Source organism: Psammomys obesus, unplaced genomic scaffold (genome assembly GCF_907164565.1).
Source record: "Psammomys obesus unplaced genomic scaffold, mPsaObe1.curated_primary_1811, whole genome shotgun sequence".
Taxonomy (NCBI): domain Eukaryota; kingdom Metazoa; phylum Chordata; class Mammalia; order Rodentia; family Muridae; genus Psammomys; species Psammomys obesus.
In genome coordinates, this window is record NW_026596256.1 from 9,401,717 (window position 1) to 9,424,896 (window position 23,180).

At 37.6% G+C, this 23,180-nt stretch overlaps 1 protein-coding gene across 1 annotated transcript in view; it reads left to right on the plus strand.

The window, feature by feature from the left end:
* Positions 1 to 1,464: 1,464 nt before the first annotated feature.
* LOC129668797 (arylacetamide deacetylase-like 2) overlaps positions 1,465 to 23,180 on the plus strand; it is a 49,433-nt gene continuing 27,717 nt past the window's right edge. The window contains exon 1 of the mRNA XM_055596893.1: positions 1,465 to 1,602. Coding sequence (XP_055452868.1) covers positions 1,465 to 1,602 — 138 coding nt within the window. The remainder of the gene's footprint in view (positions 1,603 to 23,180) is intronic.

Here is a 23,180-nt window from a genome sequence, read left to right on the forward strand (position 1 = left end):
CTTACATTAGATCAATGAGCAAAAGAGTCTCTTGGGTTTGGTTACCTTCTACATTTATTTTTCCTCTCTGATCCTGTTGAGGTAAATTTTATTGGCATTCCCTTTATGCCTGCATGTTTATGTTTTTTACTAAAACCATAACACAAATTAATAGTATGGTTTTTTGACATTCTTTTCTATTAAATAGTATGATTTCAGAAGCTGGTGAGCTGAATGCTTTTTTTAAATATTTTCTTTCTTACTTATTATAATTCTGATTAGGAAAACTTGAGCGTAAACAGAGTTTATTTGACTGGATGGGAGAGAGGATAAAGTGCTCTGAATTACATGTGAGTTCTATGCAGTTCAGAGGAGAGAGGGAGAGGAAAAAACATGGAAAAGTAACCTTTTAATATGTAATATTAAAATGTTTAATATTTTAAACAGTGGTAGAAGTTTCCTGGTTGCACATGCAGGGTTTTTCCATTCAGCTTGTTCACAGCCCCCTTAACGTTCTTCCATCCATGATCCTTGTAGTTTCAGTTCTCCACATTTGAGACTGAATTTTTAATCCTGGCATTCTGGTGTTCAGAGAGATATCAAAGCAGAGTTAACATTACAACATGAAACAAATAAGAGTGCCAGGAACACCTTTGGTCTACAAATTAGTGAAGAAGGTGGGAAAGCCTCCATCAGTAGAATGTATTTTATGGAAGAACTGACAGAAGGCAGCTAAGAGAGAAGAGAATTTTTGTTACCAAAAAAGCACACAAATGTCAAGTTATACTGAATTTGAAAATCTTTAGTTAATCTGAATATATGGAATAACAGGAACTAACAAGTATTTGTTCAATCAACATGGAGTTTTTCATGATTATACAAAAAAACTATATGAATCTGCAAAATTTATGTTTAACATATGGTGAGGTGCATACAAATTTAATCATTGAATAATTTAGTTCATAATTTGGAAAAGAATAGGAATTTCATTAGTATTTTTCTCTAAAATTCACTGACAGAGAGGACTGGAATTTTCTAAATGACCTGTTCTGTGGATGTTAGTTATCCTCAAGGTTAATTAAATATTACCTCACATTTTTATTGCTTTAAAACTATTGTCACTACTCTTTACACAATAGCAATAGAACAAAGGTATGTTTTGGTTTTGTGTGTGTGTGTGTGTGTGTGTGTGTGTGTGTGTGCGCGCGCGCACACACTCTAATTAGAATTCTAGATGTTTCTGCTCTTTCAGTGTTACGTGATGAGTGGGAAACTCCCTGCTCTCACACAGCTTTTGCTATTGCTGTACATTTTATTACGCATTTTGCTGTATCCACAATGCAATGCAGTTGCATAATTAGTTTCAACTTTGGCTTCATCTTAGAACTGAATGCCAAGTCCCTGTTGCTACCTTTGTTTACTGCTCCATCGTCTATATATGGGCTGCCGTTTAATATCACGACACAGGTTCGCAGAAGATGCATCATGAAGTACAAAACTCTCTGCTTTGGAATCTCTTGCATTTTATTTGCTCACTGGCTTTATTCACCTGTTCCAGAAAATGTGGAAGAACCCTGGAAAGTGAGATTCGCAGATGCTCTTATAAAAATGACTACACTTGTGGTAATATATAAAATTTTTTCATGGGGAATTGGGATGTCATTTTGTAAGTATATTTGAAAATTCTTTCATTACAAAATGATTGAAAGAGATTTCAGCCTTTTTTCTTCATTTTGTTGTTGTTTGTTTGCTTGGTTTTTTTGTTTGTTTGTTTGTTTGTGTGTTCCTTCTTTTTTTTTTTTTCATTTTTCAAGACTGAGTTTCTCTATGTAAACCTGTGTGTCCTGGAACTTGCTCTATAGACTAGGCTGTACTCAAACTCAGAGTTCTGCCTCTCAAGTGTTTGAATCAAAGGCGTATGTCAACACCACCAGTCTTTCTTTATAATAACCATGATATATTTTTTAATCACTAACATTTTAACTGATTTTCTACTAGCAGGGAGACATACAGTCTGTGCTATAATACTAAATGCAGTTACCTTATATCAAGACCATAATAAAAGAAATAGTACTGTCTGAAAGAAATATTTGGGAATCAATAGGAACCTTGGGTATATTTGATGCTTTCAGCAATATCTAGGCTCATAGAATCTTTGAAAACTCATAAGTTTATGTCCATTAAGTAAAAAATTTTGATGTATTTAATCATTTGTTGTTCTAGTGATTTGGTTAAGTGGATATTAGCAATATAACATAGGATAAACATACTAAAATATCTAGTCCTAAAGAAGCTAAACAACAAGGAGGACCCTAGGGAAGATGCTCAATCCTTATTCAGAAGGGCAAACAGGATAGACATAGGAAGTAGGAGAAGACAAGTAGCAGGAAAGGAGCTTACCACAGAGGGCCTCTGAAAGGCTCTACCCAGCAGGGTACCGAAGGAGATGTGTTCTTTCTCTAAAAATTCATAGTTCCCTCCCCCTAGAGTTCCTGAACCAGTAATTGTCAGTAGAGAAACTTCTACATCTTCTTTGAGTCCCTCATGATTATCTGGACTTCAAAGAGGCTGATGCTTATCTCCTCGTCAATATGAATATATTTTGAAGGCAGACAGTTAGTGAACTTTTATTTCTCGGATTTCAAAGTTGAATAATGACACAGGTAAATGTATAGTGATTTTACTTATAAATGCAAATATATGAACAATCTATGAGATAATTAATTATTCAGCATAGTGACTGATGAACTTCCACCTGCACTTCAATTGATACATAATTTGTTTTTATTCTAACTGAATTATATCAGCTCAGACCATTTCCAGAAGAAGTAAAATTTGGAAATATATTCCATGAAATAAAACTTCAAATATTTAGTGTGAAATATTTAGTACTCATTGTTACTAAACTGCACGCAGTAGAAATTAGGCAAAAGCACATCAGCTTAAATCCAGTTAGACCTTTATATTTAATGTCCCTTATTTCTCTTTTTTGCAGGATTAAAAAGAATAAATACATTGTAGCATTGGCATTTGGAGAATAGGGAAGTATATATTACCAAATATCATTCATGTCTAGATGAGATCAGGTGTCAGGGTAGTATGGACACAGACTTGACAATGTCTAGAATCTCAGCTAGTGTAATATGGAGACAGCCAATACTAATACCATGATTGGAGTGAAGAAAAACATGGAAGTTAATTATATGATGACATATTTGTTTGATTAAGAGTATCTTTAATACTAGTTGTATGACAGAAAATTATATTTAAGGATTAAGCTATAATTTATTGTGCTAGTCCTATACCTACAGAATATTATAGCGTATACTATTCTGTATTATATTGCCTTATTTGGATTTTGATAAAATATTTAAATTCTATAATTTTATTTTGAAAAGTCACTGTTATTTCTATTATACATTTGAATATAAGGAGTCAATTTATGAAATTAATTCATAATTTGAGATCAGTTTCGTTTTAACTTGTTTTGTATTTTATACAGTAAAACCCAACCATATTCTTATTGAAAATTCATACATTATATTCTGCTCATGGTTAAACTCTCCCATATCATCACAGACAATCCACACCTTCCCATCCATCCAACTCCATTACTTCTGTCTCTATTTCCCTAGAGAACAAACAAGAAAAACAAAACAAAATAGCAGGCAAACAGAAAAGAACAGTACACAACCATAAAAAACACAAAATTGGAAGGCAAAAATTACAAGGAAAAGACCACTAAGCTATTCTAAATGCCTTAAAAAGCAGTATTAGTCAAAGACGATAAGATGCTATAGGGTTCATTTGGTGCTGGCCATTTGCTGCTGGACACGGGGCCTAATCTCATGTGGTTTATAGACCCAGTGAGATACCATTGAAGAACACTAATTTGCACTAGAAGTTGTGATTGGTTGGAGATAGCTTCTTGATTAGCTATAGGATCTTATGTCTGCATTCCCCATTCCCCTCTCAGCACTGGGACCCGATCTAGTTTGAACATGTGAAGGTCCAGAGCATGCCGCCTCAGTCTCTCTGAATTTCTATATGTGTCAGTCTTGCTACATATGGAAAACTATGTTTCCTTGGTGCCATCACTTTCCTCTGGCTCTTACAATCTTTGAACCTCCTCTTCTACATAGCATGAGGGGAAGGAGCTGATGAGGCCATCCCAGTCAGAAGTGAATATGGTAATTTTCTCACTTTCTACACATTGTCCAGTTGAGAGTCTCTATTTTTGTTTACATCTACTACAGGAGGAAACTTCTCTGATGATGGAAGACATTGGTCTATATGTATAACAGGATTTTGTTAGCACTCATTCAGTGTCCTTTAGCAGGACAATGGTATTTGCTTTCCCCTAGGCTCTTGACCTAGCCTCAGGCTTTTAGCCACCTAAGCAGAATTAAGCCTTGGTTCCATCTCAAAGAGTAGACCTTAAATTCAGTCAGAGAATGGTTGGTTACTCCCACAATATTTGTACAACTGTTGCACAAGAGTATAATGCAGGCAGGTCACCATTGTAAATCACAGGGTTCATAGCTGGGTTGGCCTTTACCCTTATCCCTTGGTAGTGTTCAGAGCACCTTACAGTACCATGAACCCTAGTCAGTGGAGAAGAAGGCTCCAGTTAGGCAGCAGCTCAACTTTGCCATGTTGAATGAAATGTGTAGATGTTGTCTTCTTACCATCACTTTGCAGTGTGCAATTGTTATTCTTTTTTTAATTTTTATTTTTTATATTATTATTATTAATTACACTTTATTCATTTTGTATCCTCCATAAACTCCTCCCTCCTCTCCTCCCGGTCCCACCCTTCCTCCCCTTTCTGCACGCATGCTCCTCCCCAAGTCCACTGATAGGGGAGGTCTTCCTCTCCTTCTTTCTGATCTTAGACTGTCAGTTCTCATCAGAAGTGGCTGCATTGTCATCTTCTCAGGCCTGGTAAGGCTGCTCCACTGGCACTTTCTCAGACAACTAGGAATAACGCTTCCTCAAGATCCAGCCATACCATTCCTAGGCATATATCCAAAAGAGGCTCAAGTACACAAAAAGGACATTTGCTCAACCATGTTTGTAGCAGCTTTATTTGTAATAGCCAGAAGCTGGAAACAGCCCAGATGCCCCTCAACTGAAGAATGGATGCAGAAATTGTGGTACATCTATACAATGGAGTATTAAACTCAGCAATGAAAAATAAGGAAATCATGAAATTTGCAGGTAGATGGTGGGACCTGGAAAGGATCATCCTGAGTGAGTTTTTCCCAGAAGCAAAAAGACACACACGGCAATTGTTATTCTTGAGAACAGCTTGAGCTTTTGGGAAGTTTTCTTGGGGCCCATTTGGCCACTGATCAATTAAATGTAACTTCTGAATTTTCACTTAGTGGTAACATCTAGTTTAGGCATCATTTACTTTGTTATATGGTAACACCATTTATAATTTTTCATGTTTGTGTAAATTTTAAGAAGCTTCTACAATGGTAGCTTTTCGCATACACACACACACATATATGTGTGTATATATATAAATAATTGTATATATGTATACAATACATGTATAAATATATTTATCTGCTGGTGGACATCTAGATTGTTTTCCAATTTCTGGCTATTATAAAGAGAGAAATAATGAAACTGATTAAGCAAGTGTCTCTGTAGTAAAGGGTAGAGTCCTTCAGGTTTATGCCCAGGAATGGTATAGCCAAGTTTTAAGGTAGGTAATTTCCAGCTTCCTGGGAAACTGCTACACTGAGCTCCATAGTGACTATTCATATCTGCACTCCCATGATCAATGCATAAATGTTCTTCATTCCTCACATTTTCACCAGCATGAGCTGTCATTTGTTTTATTGAGCTCAAAATATGAAACTAAAATGGCTGAAAAGAAACATTTAGAGAAATGTTCCTATGTTTAGTCATCAAGGAAATGAAAAACAAAACTAAGTTGAGAGTTCATCTTTCACTGGCAGGAATTAATTTTGTTTTCCATTTCATATTTTGAGAATTCTTTTTAGTTCTATACCTCATTTTCAGTTGGTTGTTTTCTTGATGTCTAGAAGTTTTAGTTCTTTGTATGGTTTAGATATCAGTCCTCTGTTGAGTGTCTATTTGGTAAACATATTTTTCTGTTCTGTAGCTTACTGTTTTGTCTAAAGGTCATTGTCCTTTGCTGTACAGAACCCTTTCAGTTTCTTTTGGTGTCATTCGATAATTGCTGTTCTTAGTGCCTATCCTAATGGTGTCTCACTCACAATGTCTCTACCTGCACCATTGAGTTCAAGAACATTCCATACTTTCTCTTTTATCAGATTCAGAGTATCTGGTATTATGTGGTATTTCTTTAATCCACTTGAAGTTGAGTTTTGTGCAGTGTGAAAAATACGAATTTATTCATGTTCTTTTACAAGTAGCAAACACTTTGACCATCACCATTTTTTGAAGATGTTGTCTTTCTTCCAGTGTGAATTTCTGTTGTCCTTGTCAAAAGGCAGATGTCCACAGGTATGTGGCTTTATGTCTGGGTCTTCAATTTAATTCCATGATCTCCATTTCTGCTTTTGTGCAAAAAAACATTCTCTTTTCTTGTGGTGGAATTTGAGATTAAGGTTGGTGACACTTCCAGTAGTTCGTTTATTATTTAGGTTGTTATCAGCTATCATGACTATTTTGTGTTTTCATGTGAAGCTGAAAATTATCATTCCACTATGAAGACCTGTGTTGGAAAATGATGAGGATTGCATTGACTCTTAGGTTGCTATCAGTAGTGTTGCTGTTTTTTACTGCATCAACCCTACTAATCTATGAGCATGGGAGGTTTATACACCCTTTGATATCGTAGTCAGTATTTTGTCTTCAATATCTGAAAGATTTTATCTACAAGTTTTTCATTTGCTTGGTTAGAGTTACTCCAAGATATTACTATTTTTTGAGGCTCTAGTGAAAAGCATTTATTTACATGTTTTTTCGCTCAAACTCATTGTCATTTGTATATAGAAAGGCTACTGAGTTTTGTGAATCATTTTTTAAATAATTTATTTATTTACTTATTATTTATACAGTATTCTGACTGTATGTGTGTCTGCATGCCAGAACAGGGCACCAGTTCTCACTATGGTTTGAGCCACCCTGTGGTTGCTGGAATTGAACTTAGGACCCTTAGAAAGTACAGTCAGTGTTCTTAACCTCTAAGCCATCTCTCCAGCCCCCGTGAATCAATTGTTTATCCTGTTATGTTGCTGAAACCATTTGTTCACTGTAGAAACTCTCTGTTTGAGTTTTTAGGATCATTTATGTCTATAATACCATCTGCAAATAAAGATACTTAGATTTATTTCTTTCCTTCTTGTATCGACTTGATCTCCTGCAGTTGTCTTATTCCTCTAGCTTATACATCAAGTATAATTGTAGATGATTTTTTATGTGTTTTTCTTCTTGGTTTGGAAATAATTTATTGAGAATTTTTGTATTATATCCATAACAGAAATAGGTCTGTAATTTTCTTTCTTGGTTAAATCATTCCCAATTTTGCAGTCATGTCCTTGTAAAAAGAATGGGGTTATGTTACTTCTGTTTCTATTTTGTCAAATAATTTGAGGAGTATTGGCCTTAATTCTTCTTTGAAGGTCTGGTAAAATTCTGTGCTGATTCCATCTAACTCTGAGAGATTTTTTTCATGGGTATGAAGGGGAGAATTTTAATTACTTCTCTTCTATTTGATGAAGAGTTATGGGTCTGTTTAAATTGCTTACCTGATCTTGGTCATATATATTAAAAATAATTCATTTATTTTAGATATTTAGTTTTGTGGAGTACAGATTTTTAAAGGATATTTTTGTGAGTCTGTGAATTTTCTCAGTTTCTGTTGTGATGTATGTGTTTTCATCTATAATGTTTGTGTGATTTTTGATAATTTTATATGTGGTTATAATACGTACTGGTTACACTTTCTCTTCCACCTTTTTAAATCTTGCTTCTATCTTTACCAATTCTGTGGACCTGGACTAAGGCAAATATTTTTGCTCTCCTTGTTGTACTCTATTGTAATCTTTCTGTTGCGGCCTCATCCCTGTTTCAGACTACTTGCAGATGACATTTTTTTTTTCCTAATCTACCTCTATTTCTTGGGGACTCCAAAACTTGATGCAGAATCAGCTTTCTTCTTTCTTGTGGACCCTCTAAGCCACTCGTTCTAGCCAATTTTTATTCCTTTGTGTCACCCCCTGATACTTAGAAACACTTTCTTCCCAGGACTCTCAGTGACTACAACTGGCAGGGACAGAGGTAGATGATTTACTATGTACTTCCTGTCCTTCAGTATGATCTTTAAATTCTTATCCTGATCCAGGTAACAACATTCTTTTTTTTTTTCAGGGAGTATGTGCATTATGCTTTATTGATGCATACAAGTCTTGAAAAGCTAAACTGGCTGGCTCCATTTCTTAGCTAGAGTAGGGTAAGAATAAAATGTATCTGTATGACAAGTTGATGAGTCTTATACTCTGATAAGGGTGATATAAATGGACACAGCCACTGTGGAAATAAGTATGGATCATACGTTCCGTTCCTTTTTGTTTTCTTTTTCTTTTTAAGAACCATCCATTCTTATTTTTTAAATTTTATTTTTTTCTTATCAGTTACATTTTATTATCTCTGTATCCCAGCTGTATCCTGCTCCTTCATTCCCTCCCAATCCCACCCTCCCTCACTCATCTCCACCCTGCCCCTTTCCAAGTCCACCAATGAAGGGGGAACTCCTCCCCTTTCATCTGATCCTGTTTTATCAGGTATCTTCAGGACTGAAAGGTTGCAAAGTCCTCCTCTGCGGCCTAACAGGACTGCTCCTCCATTAGAGGGTGGGGAGGTCAAAGAGCCAGCCATTGAGTTCCTGTTAGAAATAGTCCTTGTTCCCCTTACTATGGGAAACCAATTGGTTACTGAGCTACCACGAGCTACATCCAAGCAGAGGTTCTAAGTTATATCCATACATGGTCCTTGGTTGAATTTCAGTCTCAGAAAAGACCCTGTGCCCAGATATATTTGGTACTTGTGGAGCTCCTATCCTTTCCCCATCAGACTAACTCCCCTTCTTTCTTATGATTCCCTGTACTCTACCGAAGGTTTGGTCATGAGTCTTTGTATCGGCTTTGAAAACACTGCTAGTAGAAATAGTCCGTGTTCCCCTTACTTTGGAAAACTACTTGGTTACTGAGCTACCACAGGGAGGGAGTGTGGGGTTGGGGAGGGAATGAGGGAGCGGGATACAGCTGGGACACAGAGTTAACAAAATGTAACTAAAAAGAAAAATAAAATAAAAATAAAAAAATTAAAAAAAAAAAAAGAAAACACTGCTAGTTAGTCTTTCAGATGCGCTCAGTAGACTCCTGTCATAAGTTCAATGCACATCCCATCTGTCTTTCTAAACGAGGATTGATCATTTTACCCCATGTCCACTCTCTTGATTATCTTTTTTAGGTGTATAGATTTCATTATGTTTGTCATATCTTATAGGTCTATATAAGTGAGTATATACCGTGTTTGTCTTTCTCCTTCTGGGATATTTTACTCAGAATGATCTTTTCTAGATGCCACCATTTGCCTGCAAATTTCATGATTTCCTCCTTTTTGATTGCTGAGCAGTATTCCATTGTTTAAAAATACCACAATTTCTGTATCCATTCCTCCATTGATGGACATCTGGGTTGTTTCCAGGTTCTGGCTATTACAAATAAAGCTGCTATAAACATGGTTGAGCAAGTATCCCTTTTGTGTACTTGAGCAAAGTTTGGGTATACACCTAGCAGTGGTATGGCTGGGTCTTGAGGAAGCACTATTCATAATTGTCTGAGAAAGCACCAGATAGATTTCCAAAGTGGTTGTACCAGTTTACATTCCCACCAGCAGTGGAGGAGGGTTCCCCTTTCTCCACAACCTCTCCAGCATGTGTTGTCACTTGAGTTTTTCATCTTGGCCATTCTGGTGGGTGTGAGTTGAAATCTCAGGGTCATTTTTATTTGCATTTCCCTGATGGCTAATGAGGTTGAGCATTTCTTTAAGTGTTTCTCTGCCATTCGATATTTCTCTACAGAGAATTCTATGTTTAGCTCTGTTCCCCATTTTTTAAGTGGATTACTTGATTTGCTGCTTTTCAGCTTCTTTAGTTCTTTGTATATACTGGATATTAGTCCTCTGTCAGATAAAAGGTTAGTGAAGATTCTTTCCCAATCTGTAGGCAGTCATTTGGTTTTGATTACGGTGTCCTTTGCTTTACAGAAGGTTTTCAGTTTCATGAGGTCCCATTTATTGATTGTTGCTCTTAGAGCCCGTGCTGTTGGTGTTCTGTTCAGGAAGTTGTCTCCTGTACCAATGAGTTCTAGGCTGTTCCCCACTTTTTCTTCTAACATTTTAGAGTATCGGGTTTTATGTTAAGGTCTTTGATCCACTTGAATTTTAGTTTTGTGCAGGGTGATAGATATAGATCTATTTTCATTTTTCTGCATGTAGATATCCAGTTGGACCAGCACCATTTGTTGAAGATGCTGTCTTTTTCCATTGAATGGCTTTGGCTTCTTTGTCAAAAATCGAGAATTCATAGGAGTGTGAGTTTATTTCTGGGTCTTCTATTTGGTTCCATTGATCCTCCTTTCTATTTTTATGCTAATACCATGCAGTTTTTATTACTATTGTTCTGTAGTACAGCTTGAGATCAGGAATGGATATCCCTCCAGATGATTGTTGTTGTACAGGATTGTTTTGGATATTCTGGGATTTTGTTTCTCCATATGAAGTTGAGAATCTTTTTTTTCAAGGTCTGTAAAGAATTGTGTTGATATTTGATGGGAATTGCATTGAATCTGTAGATTGCTTTTGGCAGGATAGCCATTTTCACAATGTTAATCCACCAATCCATGAGCACGGGAGATCTTTCCATCTTCTGAGATCTTCTTCAATTTCTTTCTTCAGAGACTTGAAGTTTTTCTCAAACAGGTCTTTCACTTGCTTGGTTAGTGTCACCCCAACGTACTTTATGTTATTAGTGGCTATTGTGAAGGGTGTTGTTTCCCTAATTTCTTTCTCAGCCCTTTTGTCTTTGGTATACAAGAGGACTTCTGATTTTTTTGAGTTGATTTTGTATCCTGCCACTTTGCTGAAGGTGTTTATCAGCTGGAGGAGTTCTCTGGTTGAATTTTTGGGGTCGCTCATATATACTATCATATCATCTGCGAATAGTGACACTTTGACCTCTTCCTTTCCGATCTGTATCCCCTTGAACTCCTTAAGTTGTCTTATTGCTCTGGCTAGGACTTCAAGTACTATGTTGAAGAGGTATGGAGAGAGTGTGCAGCCTTGCCTTGTCCCTGACTTCAGAGGGATTGATTTAAGTTTCTCTCCATTGAGTTTGATGTTGGCTATAGGCTTGCTGTATATTGCCTTTACTATGTTTTGATATATGCCTTGTATCCCTGATCTCTCTAAGACTTTAAACATGAATGGGTATTGGACTTTGTCAAATGCTTTTTCAGCATCTAAGGAGATGATCATGTGGTTTTTCTCCTTCAGTTTGTTTATATGATGGATTACATTGATGGATTTCCGTATGTTGAACCACACTTGCATGCCTGGGATGCAGCCTACATGGTCATGGTGGATGATATCTTTAATGTGTTCTTGGATTCGGTTTGCAAGTATTTTATTGAGTATTTTTGCGTCAATATTCATAAGAGAGATAGGTCTGAAGTTCTCTTTTTTTGTTGGGTCTTTGTGTGGTTTAGGTATCAAGGTGACTGTGGCTTCGTAGAATGAGTTTGATAGTGCTCCTTCTGTTTCTATTTTGTGGAATAGTTTGAGGAGAATTGGTATTAGTACTTCTTTGAAGGTCTGGTAGAATTCTGCACTGAAACCAACTGGCCCAGGGTTTTTTTTGGAGGGGAGACTGTTAATGACTGCTTCAATTTCCGTGGGGAATATAGGGCTATTCAATCTTTCTACCTGATCTTGACTTAATGTTGGAAGATAGAATCTATCAAGAAAATTGTACATTTCATTTAGGTTTTCAAATTTTGTGGCATATAGGCTTTTGTAGTATGACCTAATGATTGTTTGAATTTCCTCAGTGTCTGTAGTTATATCACCCTTTTCATTTCTGATTTTGCTATTTGGATAGATTCTCTCTGCTTTTTACTTAGTTTGGCTAAAGGTTTGTCTATCTTGTTGATTTTCTCAAAGAACCAGCTTTTTGTTTTATTGATTCTTTGAATAGTTTTATTTGTTTCTAATTGATTGATTTCAGTTCTGAGTTTGATTATTTCCAGCCGTCTTCTCCTCTTGGGTGTATCTGCTTTTTTTTTTTTTTTTTCCTAGGTTTTTCAGTTGGGCCATTAAGCTGTTTGTATGTAACGTTACAAATTTCTTCTTGAAGGCACTTAGTGCTATAAATTTTCCTCTGAGCACTGCTTTTAATGTGTCCCATAAATTTGGGTATGTTGTGCCTTCATTTTCATTGAATTCTAGGAAGTCTTTGATTTCTTTCTTTCTTTCTTTCTTTCTTTCTTTCTTTCTTTCTTTCTTTCTTTCTTTCTTTCTTTCTTTCTTTCTTTCTTCCTTAACCCAGCTGTCATTGAGTAACCAGTAGTTCAGTTTCCATGTGCATGTGGGCTTTTTGTTATTTCTGTTGTTGTTGAGGTCCAGCTTAAGTCCATGGTGGTCAGATAGAATACAAGGGATTATTTCAATATTTTTGTATCTGTTGAGGCTTGCTTTAAGACCAACTATATGGTCTATTTTGGAGAAGGTTCCATGTGGTGCTGAAAAAAAGGTATACTCTTTTGAGTTTGGATGAAAAGATCTGTAGACGTCTATTAGGTCCATTTGATTTAGGGACTCTGTAAGTGTTTTTATTTCCCTATTTGTTTTCTGTCTAGTTGATCTGTCCTTTGGTGAGAGTGGAGTGTTGAAGTCTCCCACTCTTAAGGTATTAGGATCAATGTGTGATTTAAGCTTTAATATTGTTTCATTTACGAATGTAGGTGCTCTTGTATTTGGGGCATAGATATTCAAAATTGTGATGTCCTCTTGGTGGATTTTTTTCTTTGATGAGAATATGGTAGCCCTCCTTATCTTTTTTGATTACCTTGGGTTGAAAGTCTATTTTATTAGATATTAGGATGGCTACTCCAGCTTGTTTTCTGGAACCAATTGCTTGAAAAACATTTTCCAGCCCTTTACTCTGAGGTAGTGTTTATCTTTGTTGCATAGGTGTGTTTCTTGGATGCAACAGAATGTTGGATCCTGTTTCTGCTACCATTCTGTTAGTCTGTGTCTTTTTATTGGGGAGTTGAGTTCATTGATGTTGATAGATACTAGTGACCAACAATTGTTACTTACTTTTGGTGTGGGGTTGGTGGTGTCACTGAGTTTCATTGCTTGTATTCTTTTTTTTGTTTGTTTGTTTTTGTGTAGTTATCTATTTCCTCTGTTTCCTTAGATGTAGTTGTTTTCTTTGGTTTGGAGTTTCCCTTCTAGTAACTTCTGTAGAGCTGAGTTACTATGTAGATATTGTTTAAATTTGGTTTTGTCATGGAATATTTTGACTTCTCCGTCTATGTTGATTGAAAGTTTTGCTGGGTATAGTAGTCTGGGTTGGAATCTGTGGTCCCTTAAGGACTGTATGATTTCTGTCCAGGCCCTTCTGGCTTTCATAGTTTCTGTTGAGAAATCTGGTGTGATTCTGATAGGTCTACCATCATATGTTACTTGGCCTTTTTCCCTTGCTGCTTTTAGAATTTTTTCTTTGTTCTGTAGGTTCAGTGTTTTGACTATGATGTGATGTGAAGAATTTCTCTTTTGGTCTAGTCTACTTGGTGTTCTGTAGGCCTCTTGTATGATTATGGACATCTCCATTTTTAAGTTGGGAAAGTTTTCTTCTACAATTTTCTTGAAAATATTTTCCGGACCTTTGAGCCTGATGTCTTCTTTTTCTTCTACTCCTATAATTCTTAGATTTTGTCTTTTCATGGTGTCCTTGATTTCTTGGAGGTGTTGTGTTTTTGGAACTTTTCTGATTTTATTTTTTCTTTGATAGACGTGTCAATTTCCGCAAGTGTATCTTCGGCTCCTGAGATTCTTTCTTCCATCTCTTGTATTCTGTTGGTGATGCTTACCTTTGTAGTTCCTGATATTTTCTCTATGTTCTCCAGCTCAGATTTTTCTTTGTGTTTTCTTTATTGATTTTAATTCTGTTTTTATGTCTTGCATCATTTCCTTCATCTGTTTGAATGTGGAGTCCTGCTTTTCAATGACAGCTTCTATTTTTTTGTCCGTTTTCTCTCTAAGTATGACTAAATTGTGCCTCTACTTCTTTGACTATAATTGCCTGTATTTCTATGTAAGCTTTGTTTATTTCTTCTTTATTTGCCTTCATTTGTATGGATATTTCTTTGAGAGCTTTGTTCATTTCTTCTTTGTTTGCCTCAATTTTCGTGGTCATTTCTCTGAGAGCTCTATTTGTTTCCTTTTTGTTCGTCTTGATTTCTTTGGCTATTTCTCTGAGGGCTTTGTTCATTTCATCTTTATGGGCCTCTAATAGCTGGAGAAACATAGTTTTGAGGTCGTTTTCTTGTATATCTAGTGAATTGAAGTGTCCATTGTTTTGTGGGGTTGCTGGTGAGGTCATTATGTCCTGATTTTTGTTGAGTGTGTTCTTAGGTCTGCCTCTAGCCATCTGGTTATTTATCACCCTCACTGTTTGTTTCTCGAGTTTGTAGTTCGGGCTATGATTGTCTCTTCCTGTTTTCTGGACTGATTTTTCAGGAAGATGAGAGCGGTTCACTGGTTTGGCAGTGTGCGTTGTGTTTTCAGTTTTGTCTAAGTAAGGAATGTGACGCTGGCGCTAATAGCATGCGCTTTTAGGGAGTGCAGTGTGCATGCGCGGATTCTCTGACTACTGCAGTGGCCTGCAGGCCACTATTATGCAGTTCTGTCTGCGATCCAGAGATTGTTTGCCTGGATTACACTGGTGGACCCACAAGGCTGAGGCTTCAACATTGGGGTCGCTATCCCAAGAATCCCTATGATGCCCACACTAGGGGTGTGGGTGGCAGGGATCTCGTCTGGTTGCTTGTGTGGAGAGGCCCTGGGTCTGAGTCAAACTCTCCTTAGAAGGCTCACTCACTCTCTTGCAGGACCAGTTGGAATGCAAAGGGTTTCCCCTTGCTCTCTATTCTCTGATTTGGTCCTGCTGCGGTAAATGCGCGTGTAGGCTAACAGTCAGCTCTGTTGCACTGTGGCTGCAGGACTCGGTGTCCACATTTCCTGTGTGCTGCCTCTCTGTCCTTTCCCTCTGCCAGGAGGGGTTATGTTGATTGGTCCATGGGTAGCGCAGGAAAGAGTTAGGTTGAGTGTTCTCAATCCCAGATCCCAGGCCCAGATCTTTCTGTCAGAAGCAGCCTGGCAGTAGAACCTACATTTGCTGATTCCGAGAGAGTACCAGATATGGTTGAGTGTCCTCACATCCAGAGCTTGGGTTTCTCTGCCAGGGGCCGCTGGGTGAGCTGGAGAGGGGATGCTGTGTCCTGTGGCAGGCTGCCTCTCTGTCCTTCCCCTCTGACCTTCCCCTCTGACCTTCCCCTCTGCTAAGGCAAGCTTATGGCTGCACTCCCAGGGGAGTGTTAGAAGGGGTTGGGACTTCTCAGTCAGGATCCTGAGCTGGGTTTCTCTGCCAGGGGCCGGGGGCAGGGGGCGCTGGTGTTAGGACTTAGTGCTAGACCTTATTGCGCTGGACCCGGGAGAGTCTCAGGACATGTTGAATGACCACAGTCCCAGATTCCGAACTGAAGTTTGTTTGCTAGGAGCAGCTGGCAGCACCGGGGTCCTGGCGCTGTGAAGCTGCTGTGTGCCTCTCTATCCTTCCACTCTGCAGCAGCAGGGATATGGTGAAGTTCTGTTTCTAGGGGGAGTGCCCGAAAGGATTGGGTTTTCTCAGCCCCGATCTTGTTTTTTTTTTTTTTTGGTGGGAGCTGCAGCTCTCACTGGGGCTGGGTTACAGACAGTGTGGTCTGTGGCAGATTCTGCTGGATGCCTCCTGCCTTCTCCGAAGAGGGAGTAGGGGTTTGGGAGCCGGGAAGTGCCTGGGGATCACCTCTCAGGGTTTCTCCTCCTGGAGGAGTCTGCCGTGACCTGATTCTAGTTGGACTCAGATCATGGTTAGTCTCTTTCTTCTTGGAAGTCTAGATAACTCTGTTCTGTGTTGATCAGCCCCTTCACTCACCAATTTCCGAGTTGCGGGTCCTCTCCCCTTCAGCTAAGCTGCACACTAGCCGCCGCCATCTTGGAAGCCTCCAACAACAACATTCTTATAGATACACCTCCTCTCATCTCAAATACAATCACTAGAGACCTCTACACTTAGTGCAGACTCAGGGTCTTCCATCCTTTTCATCTTTATCACTGCAGATGTCTTTACATTGCTATGATCTACTTGCAGAATCCCTTCCACCTACCACAATTCCTGGCAGCTGGTATGGATAAGATCCCCTTGGCAGGGAGAAAACAGGGAAGAGGACAGGAGCCTACCATAAAGGCTCTCTGAAAGACTCAACCGAATAGAGTATTTAAGCATATGCTTAGACTCATAGCCGAACTTTGGGCTGAGTGTAGGGAATCTTATGAAAGAAGAGGGAGATAGAAAGACATGGAGAGGACAGGAGCTCCACAAGGAGAACAACAGAACCAAGAAATCTGGGCCCAGGGATCTTTCCTGAGACTGATACTCCAACCAAGGACATTCATGGAGATAACCTAGAACTCCTGAACAGATGCAGCCCATGGAAGCTCAGTATCCAAGTGGGTATCCTAGTCAGGGGAAAGGGACTGTCTCTGACACAAACTCAGTGGATGGCTCTTTGATCACCTCCTCCAGATGGGGGAACAGCCTTACCAGACCGCAGAGGAAGAGAATGCAGACAATCCTGATGAGACCTGATAGGCTAGGGACAGATGGAGAGGGAGGAGGACCACCCCTCTCAGTGGACTTGTAGAGGGGCATAGGAGGAGATAAGGAAGGGAGGGTCGGATTGGCCGGGAATGAGGGAGAGGGCTACAGCTGGGATACAAAGTTAATAAACTGTAATTAATATAAAAATAAAAAATAAACAAAACAGAACAAAAAATCCTCTTAGCTTCTTTATAAAGCCTCTCTCAGCCTATTCTCCTAGCCTACCTTTATTCCTCTTTTAAGCTACCAACATACAGAAGCATTCTTTACTAGACCTCTTTTGATTGCTTTTGAATCATATCACCCTAGCAAGACATCCATCCTGGCCTCAGGAGAAGAGGATACATTCAGTCCTGATTATATTTGAAGTGCAGGAAGCAATGATTCAAGGTTTTTTTTATTTTTTATTTTTTCCTTTTTCTGAGTAGAAGCAGGGGGAAGGGGTGAGAGGGTGAGAAAGAAAAAGAGGAGGGAAGGTTCTGCAGTCGGGATGTAAAATGATTAAAAAAATAAACTTAATAAAACAAACAAACAAAAGATTCAGGGGTACAACAGAAATCAAGAAATATAGGAAAATACAGTCAAACAGATAAAGGGTATATAAACAATAAAGAAAAAACAAAATGAGGGAATCCTAGAGATGAAAAGCTTTGGAAATAGAATAGGAACTGAAGAGTTAAGTATCACCAACAGAAAACAAGTGATGTAGGCAAGAATCTCAGGTGTACAATATACAACTGAAGAAACTTATACATGGGTCAAAGAAAATGTTAAATCTAAAATGTTGGTGACACAAAACATCCAAGAAATCAGGGATACTATGAAAAGATGAAATCTAAAAATAATAGGAATAGAAGAAATGAAGAACCCCAGATCCAAGGACCAGAAAATATTTTCAACAATATCATAGAAGAAAATTTCCCTAACCTAAAGAAAGTGATTTCTACAAAGTGATTTCTATAAAGAAGCTTAAAGTACACCAAACAGATTGGACCGGAAAAGTAATTTTTACTGCCACGTAATAATCAAAACACTAAATGTGCAGAACAAAGAAAGGATATTAAAAACTGCAAGGAAAAAAGGCCAAGCGACATATAAAGGCAGAGTTCTTCCTGACTTCTCAACAGAGATTTTAAAAGTGAGAAGGGCCTGGGCAGATGTCTTACAACTCCTAAGAGACCACAACTATTAGCACAGACTACTATACCCAGAAAAACTTTCAAACACCATAGAGAGATAAAACAAAATATTCCATGACAAAACCAAATTGATTCTATATCTATGCACATATCCAGCCTTACAAAAAAATACTAGAAGGAAAAATCCAACCCAAGGAGGTTAACTGCACCCAAGAAAATGCAGGAAATAAGTAATTCCACTGCAGCAAGGTTAAAAAGCAAAAGTGTGCACGCAAACACACTACTGCTCTTATTGCTACGACAACTACTACTATCATTACCAACACAAGAAACAGGAACTAGCAAGCATTGGTCATTAATATCTCTTCACATCAATAAATTTAATTCCCCATTGAAATGTCACCCGCTAACAGAATAGATGCAAAAACAGGACCCATAATTCTGCTGCATAACTAAAACATACTTCAGCAACAAAGATAGATGTTACATCAGGGAAAAGGGCTGGCAAAAGGTTTCCCAAGCAAGTCAACTAAGGAAGCAAGCTGCAGCAGCCATTCTAATATCTGATAAAATAGACTTTTAAACAAAATTAATCAAGAGATAGGGAAGGAGACTTTATACTCATCAAAGAAAAAATCCACCAAGATAACAGCACAATTATAAACAGCTATGACTCAAATACATGGGCACCAACACATGAATAAACAAACAAACAGACAAGAAAACATTATTGAAGCTTAAATCACATATAGAACCCCAAACATTAATAGTGGGAACTTCAACACTCCTCTCTCACTAATGAACAGGTCATTGAGACAGAAATTAAGTAGAGAAATAATGAAACTAACAGATGTCAGGAATCAAATGGACCTAACAGACATCGAGAGAACTTTTCACCAAAATCAAAAGAATATATCGTCTCAGCACCAACAAATACAAAACAAAGGAAATAGGCTTTGTATCTTATCAGATCACCATGGACTAAAGCTGGACTTCAACAACAACAAAAACAAAAGAACACCTACAAACTACTGCAAACTGAAAAACTCTCCATTCACTGACCTCTGGTCAGAGAAAAAAAAAAGTAAAGACATTAAATACATCATAAAAGTTCAATGAACATAAAGACGTAATATATCCAAACTTATGGGAAACAATGAAATCACTAAGAGGAAAGTTGATAAAACTAAGTGCCTTCATATAAAGAAGTCTGATATGAGCAACTTAACAACACACCTAAAAGCTCGAGAGCAAAAAGAAGCAAACACAGGTTAAAAAAAAATAGTAGACAGCAGGAAAAAAAAACAAACTCAGGGATAAAATCAATAAATTAGAAACAAAGAGGACAATACAAAGAAACCAAGGACTAGTTCTTTGAGAAAATCTACAAGATAAACAATCCCTTAACCAAACTAAGTAAAAGACACTGAGAGTATATCCAAATTAATGAAATCAGAAATGAGAAAGGGGATATTAAAACCAACACTGAAGAATCTAAAATATCATTAGTTCTTACTTTAAAATCTCGTATTCCAGTAAATTGGAAAATCTAAATGAAATGGAAGATTTTTTTTTATAAATACCATTTACCTAAGTTAAATTGAGATTATGTAAACAACTTAAATAGTCTTCTATCCCCTAAAGAAATGGAAGCAGTCATTAAAAGATTCCTAGCCAAATAAGTAAATAGATAGATAGATAGATAGATAGATAGATAGATAGACAGATAGATAGATAAACTCTAGGCCAGATGGTTTCAGTCCAGAATTCTACCAGACTTTCAAAGAGCTAACACTAATACTCAAACTATTCCACAAAATAGAAACAGAAGAAACATTGTCAAACTCATTCTATAAGACCACAATCATCCCAATATTTAAACCACAAAGAAAGTGTATTTCAGGCCATGTTACCTTATGAATATAGATGTTAAAATACTCCAAGAACACATCAAAAATTCCTCCACCACGATCATCACAGGTCTTCATTCCAGGGATGCAGGGGTGACTCGATATACAAAAATCCCTCAGCGTAATCCACAATGTCAACAAACTGAAATCTCGTGAGATTCTGAAAATGCTTTTGACAAAATCCAACACCGCTTTATGTTAAAGGTCCCAGAGAGTGCAGAAATACAAGGTATATAACTATACACAATAAAGGTAATATACAGCAATTTTATAGCCAACAAAAAATAAATTGAGAGAAACTTAAGGCAACTTCATAAAATCAAGGTGAAGACAAGGCTTATCATTCTCTTTGTATCTCTTCAATATAGTATTAAAATCCTAGCTAGGGTTGTAAGACAAAGGAGATAAAGGGGAAGAAGAAAGTCTAAGTATCACAATTTACAGATAATATGATAGTTACGTAGGTAACCCCCAAAATTCTACCAGAGAACTCCTGCAGGTGATAAACACCTTCAGCAAAGTGGCTAGATATAAAATTACCTCCAAAAATTCAGTAGCCTTTCTTTATACAAAGAATAAACTGGCTGAGAAAGAAACTAGGGAAACAACATCCCTCAAAACCTCCAAATACACTATAAAATATCTTAGAGTAACTCTAACAAAGCAAATGAAAGAACTGAATCACAAGAACTTCAAGTTTCTGAAGAAAGAAATTGAAGGAACTTTCAGAAGATGGAAATATCTCCCATGCTCATGGATCGGTAGAATTAACATTAAAAATCGCCATCCTTCCAAATGCAATCTACAGATTCAATGTAATTTCCATCAAAATACCAACACAATTCTTTACAGACCTTGAAAGAACAATTTTCAACTTCATATGGAAAAACAAACAAGAAACAAACAGAATAAAACTCTTACATTGATGGTGAAAGTACATCCTTTTACAACCACTTTGAAAGTCAATCTGGGAGTTTCTCAGAAAATTGGAAATACTTTTACCTCAACACTCCTGGGCATATACCCAAAATACGCTCCACCATACCAAAAGGACACTGTTCATTTATTTTCATAGCAGCTTTATTGGTAATAGACACAAACTGGAGACAATCTAAATGTCCCTAAACTGAAGAAGGAGTAGAGAAAATGTGCTACATTTGCATAGCAGTATGCTACTCAGCTATTAAAAACAAGGATATCATGGATTTTGCAGCCAAATGGATGAAATCAGAAAAGATCATATTGAGTGAGATAACCCAAACCCAGAAGGAGATGCATGGCATATACTCACTTACAAGTGGATATTAGCCATATAGTTACAGGATAATCAGGTTACAATCCACAGACCCAAAGAAGCTAAGATACAAGAAGGGCCCAAGGGAGAATGCTTTACTGCAACTGAGAAAGGAAAATAATATAGGCATTGGAGGTGGATGGATGGATAAAATTGGGTAGGAGTGGAGATCAGGAGGGGAACAGGTGTGAGGATTAGCAGTAGGAAAATGGAGAAAAGTGGACTGGGTGAGAGGACAAAACTAGGAGGTGAGGGGCGTCTCTGGGACTTGCTGGAGACATGGTATGTGGGAGGCCCCAGGAAGCCTATGGTGGTCACCCTGGCAGATACTCCTAGCAGTGGGGGATATGGAGTCTGAAGTGGCCACCTCCTATAGCCAGCAGGTCTTCCAGTGAGGAAGAGGAACACCAACCCCAGTTTTGGTTATTTTTATTGATTCTCTTTCTCTTTTTTGGATCTCAAACAGTTTTATTAATTTCCTTCCACTACTTGCTTGTGTTCTCATAGATGTAGTTTTTTTTTTTAAGAAATTTATTCATTTTTTTAAGTATTTCTATCATATTCACAAAGGCTATTTTAGTGTGTTTTCCTTGTACTTCAGCTAGGTCAGGATGTTTAGAGACTGTGGTAAGGTTACAGGACTCTCATGGAGACATTTTGTCCTGGAAATTTTAATTATATTTTTCTGGTGGCATGTAGGCATCAGGGACTAGGGAAAGTACAAACCTAGGTGCTGCTGTCTGGTCTTGTATTTATTGTGGGTGTTTTTTATTTTTATTTTTATTTTTTTGGTTCGTGTTTCTTTTTATTTTATTTTTTATTGTTCTTCTGAAAATGTGGTGGCCATGTGGCCTAGCAGAAAAACTTTCAGGTCCTGATAGTTTGGGGCACCAAAAGTTCAAGGAAAAATCTTTATCTTTGTTACATATCCTTAGGGTGAGGAAATGGGCAGTTGAAGGGCTTCACAAGAAGAAGGAAAGCATGGTGTTCCACCACAGTATACTTACTTAGTGCCCTGGGAAAGGGGGCAGATAGTGCAGAGAAGGCACAGCAGAAGTTCTGCTATATATCTGGGTTGAGATTGGTGGATGAATGGAGGGAGGGTTGAATATCAGTTGTTGGTGTACTTTCTTTTTTTCCTCAGAGCGGCCTGTGATTTATCAGGGAGTGCCTGCTGAAGTTAGGGCGTGGAACAAAGTGAATGATGTAGCAATCAAAACTACTAAGGAAAATCTATGTGATCCACTGGGGACAGGTGCAGGAGTGAAAGGGGGATTACCACACATGTTCTGCAACAGAGCTACAGGTGGGACTGGGAGATTTGACTTCGATGTATGGAAGGAGAGGTGAAGATCTGAATTTAGCCTACCTGCTTCTCTTATAGTGGTTGGCTCTGGGTTCCTACAGAGAATGTTGGCCAATGGAAATAAAAGTTCCATAACACTGGGGGAATAATTTCACAGTGAGTCTCCTTAATAATCAAGTGTTGTCACTCGAATATTCCCGAGAGTATATTTTACATTTTAATCAGCTTTAAATAAACATTAAATAGTGTGTACACATTTCCAGACACAATCATAAAAATCTAAAGTATACACAGTTATTGATTTAATGGAAACCTACTGTAGTAATGAGATGGCTCATAACATCAAGTCTGATTATGAGTTTCATTTTTTCTCAGACCAGAGATAGCATAACACTTGTCCTGAAGGTAGAAGTCATAATCTTTTCAGAAATGAAGCCACTGGTTATGTAATTTTCTTATCAACTAAGTTTTAGGACTCTCAAGTATCACCACTCACTCATTATTCCAAGCTTTTAATTATATTATATTATATTATATTATATTATATTATATTATATTATAT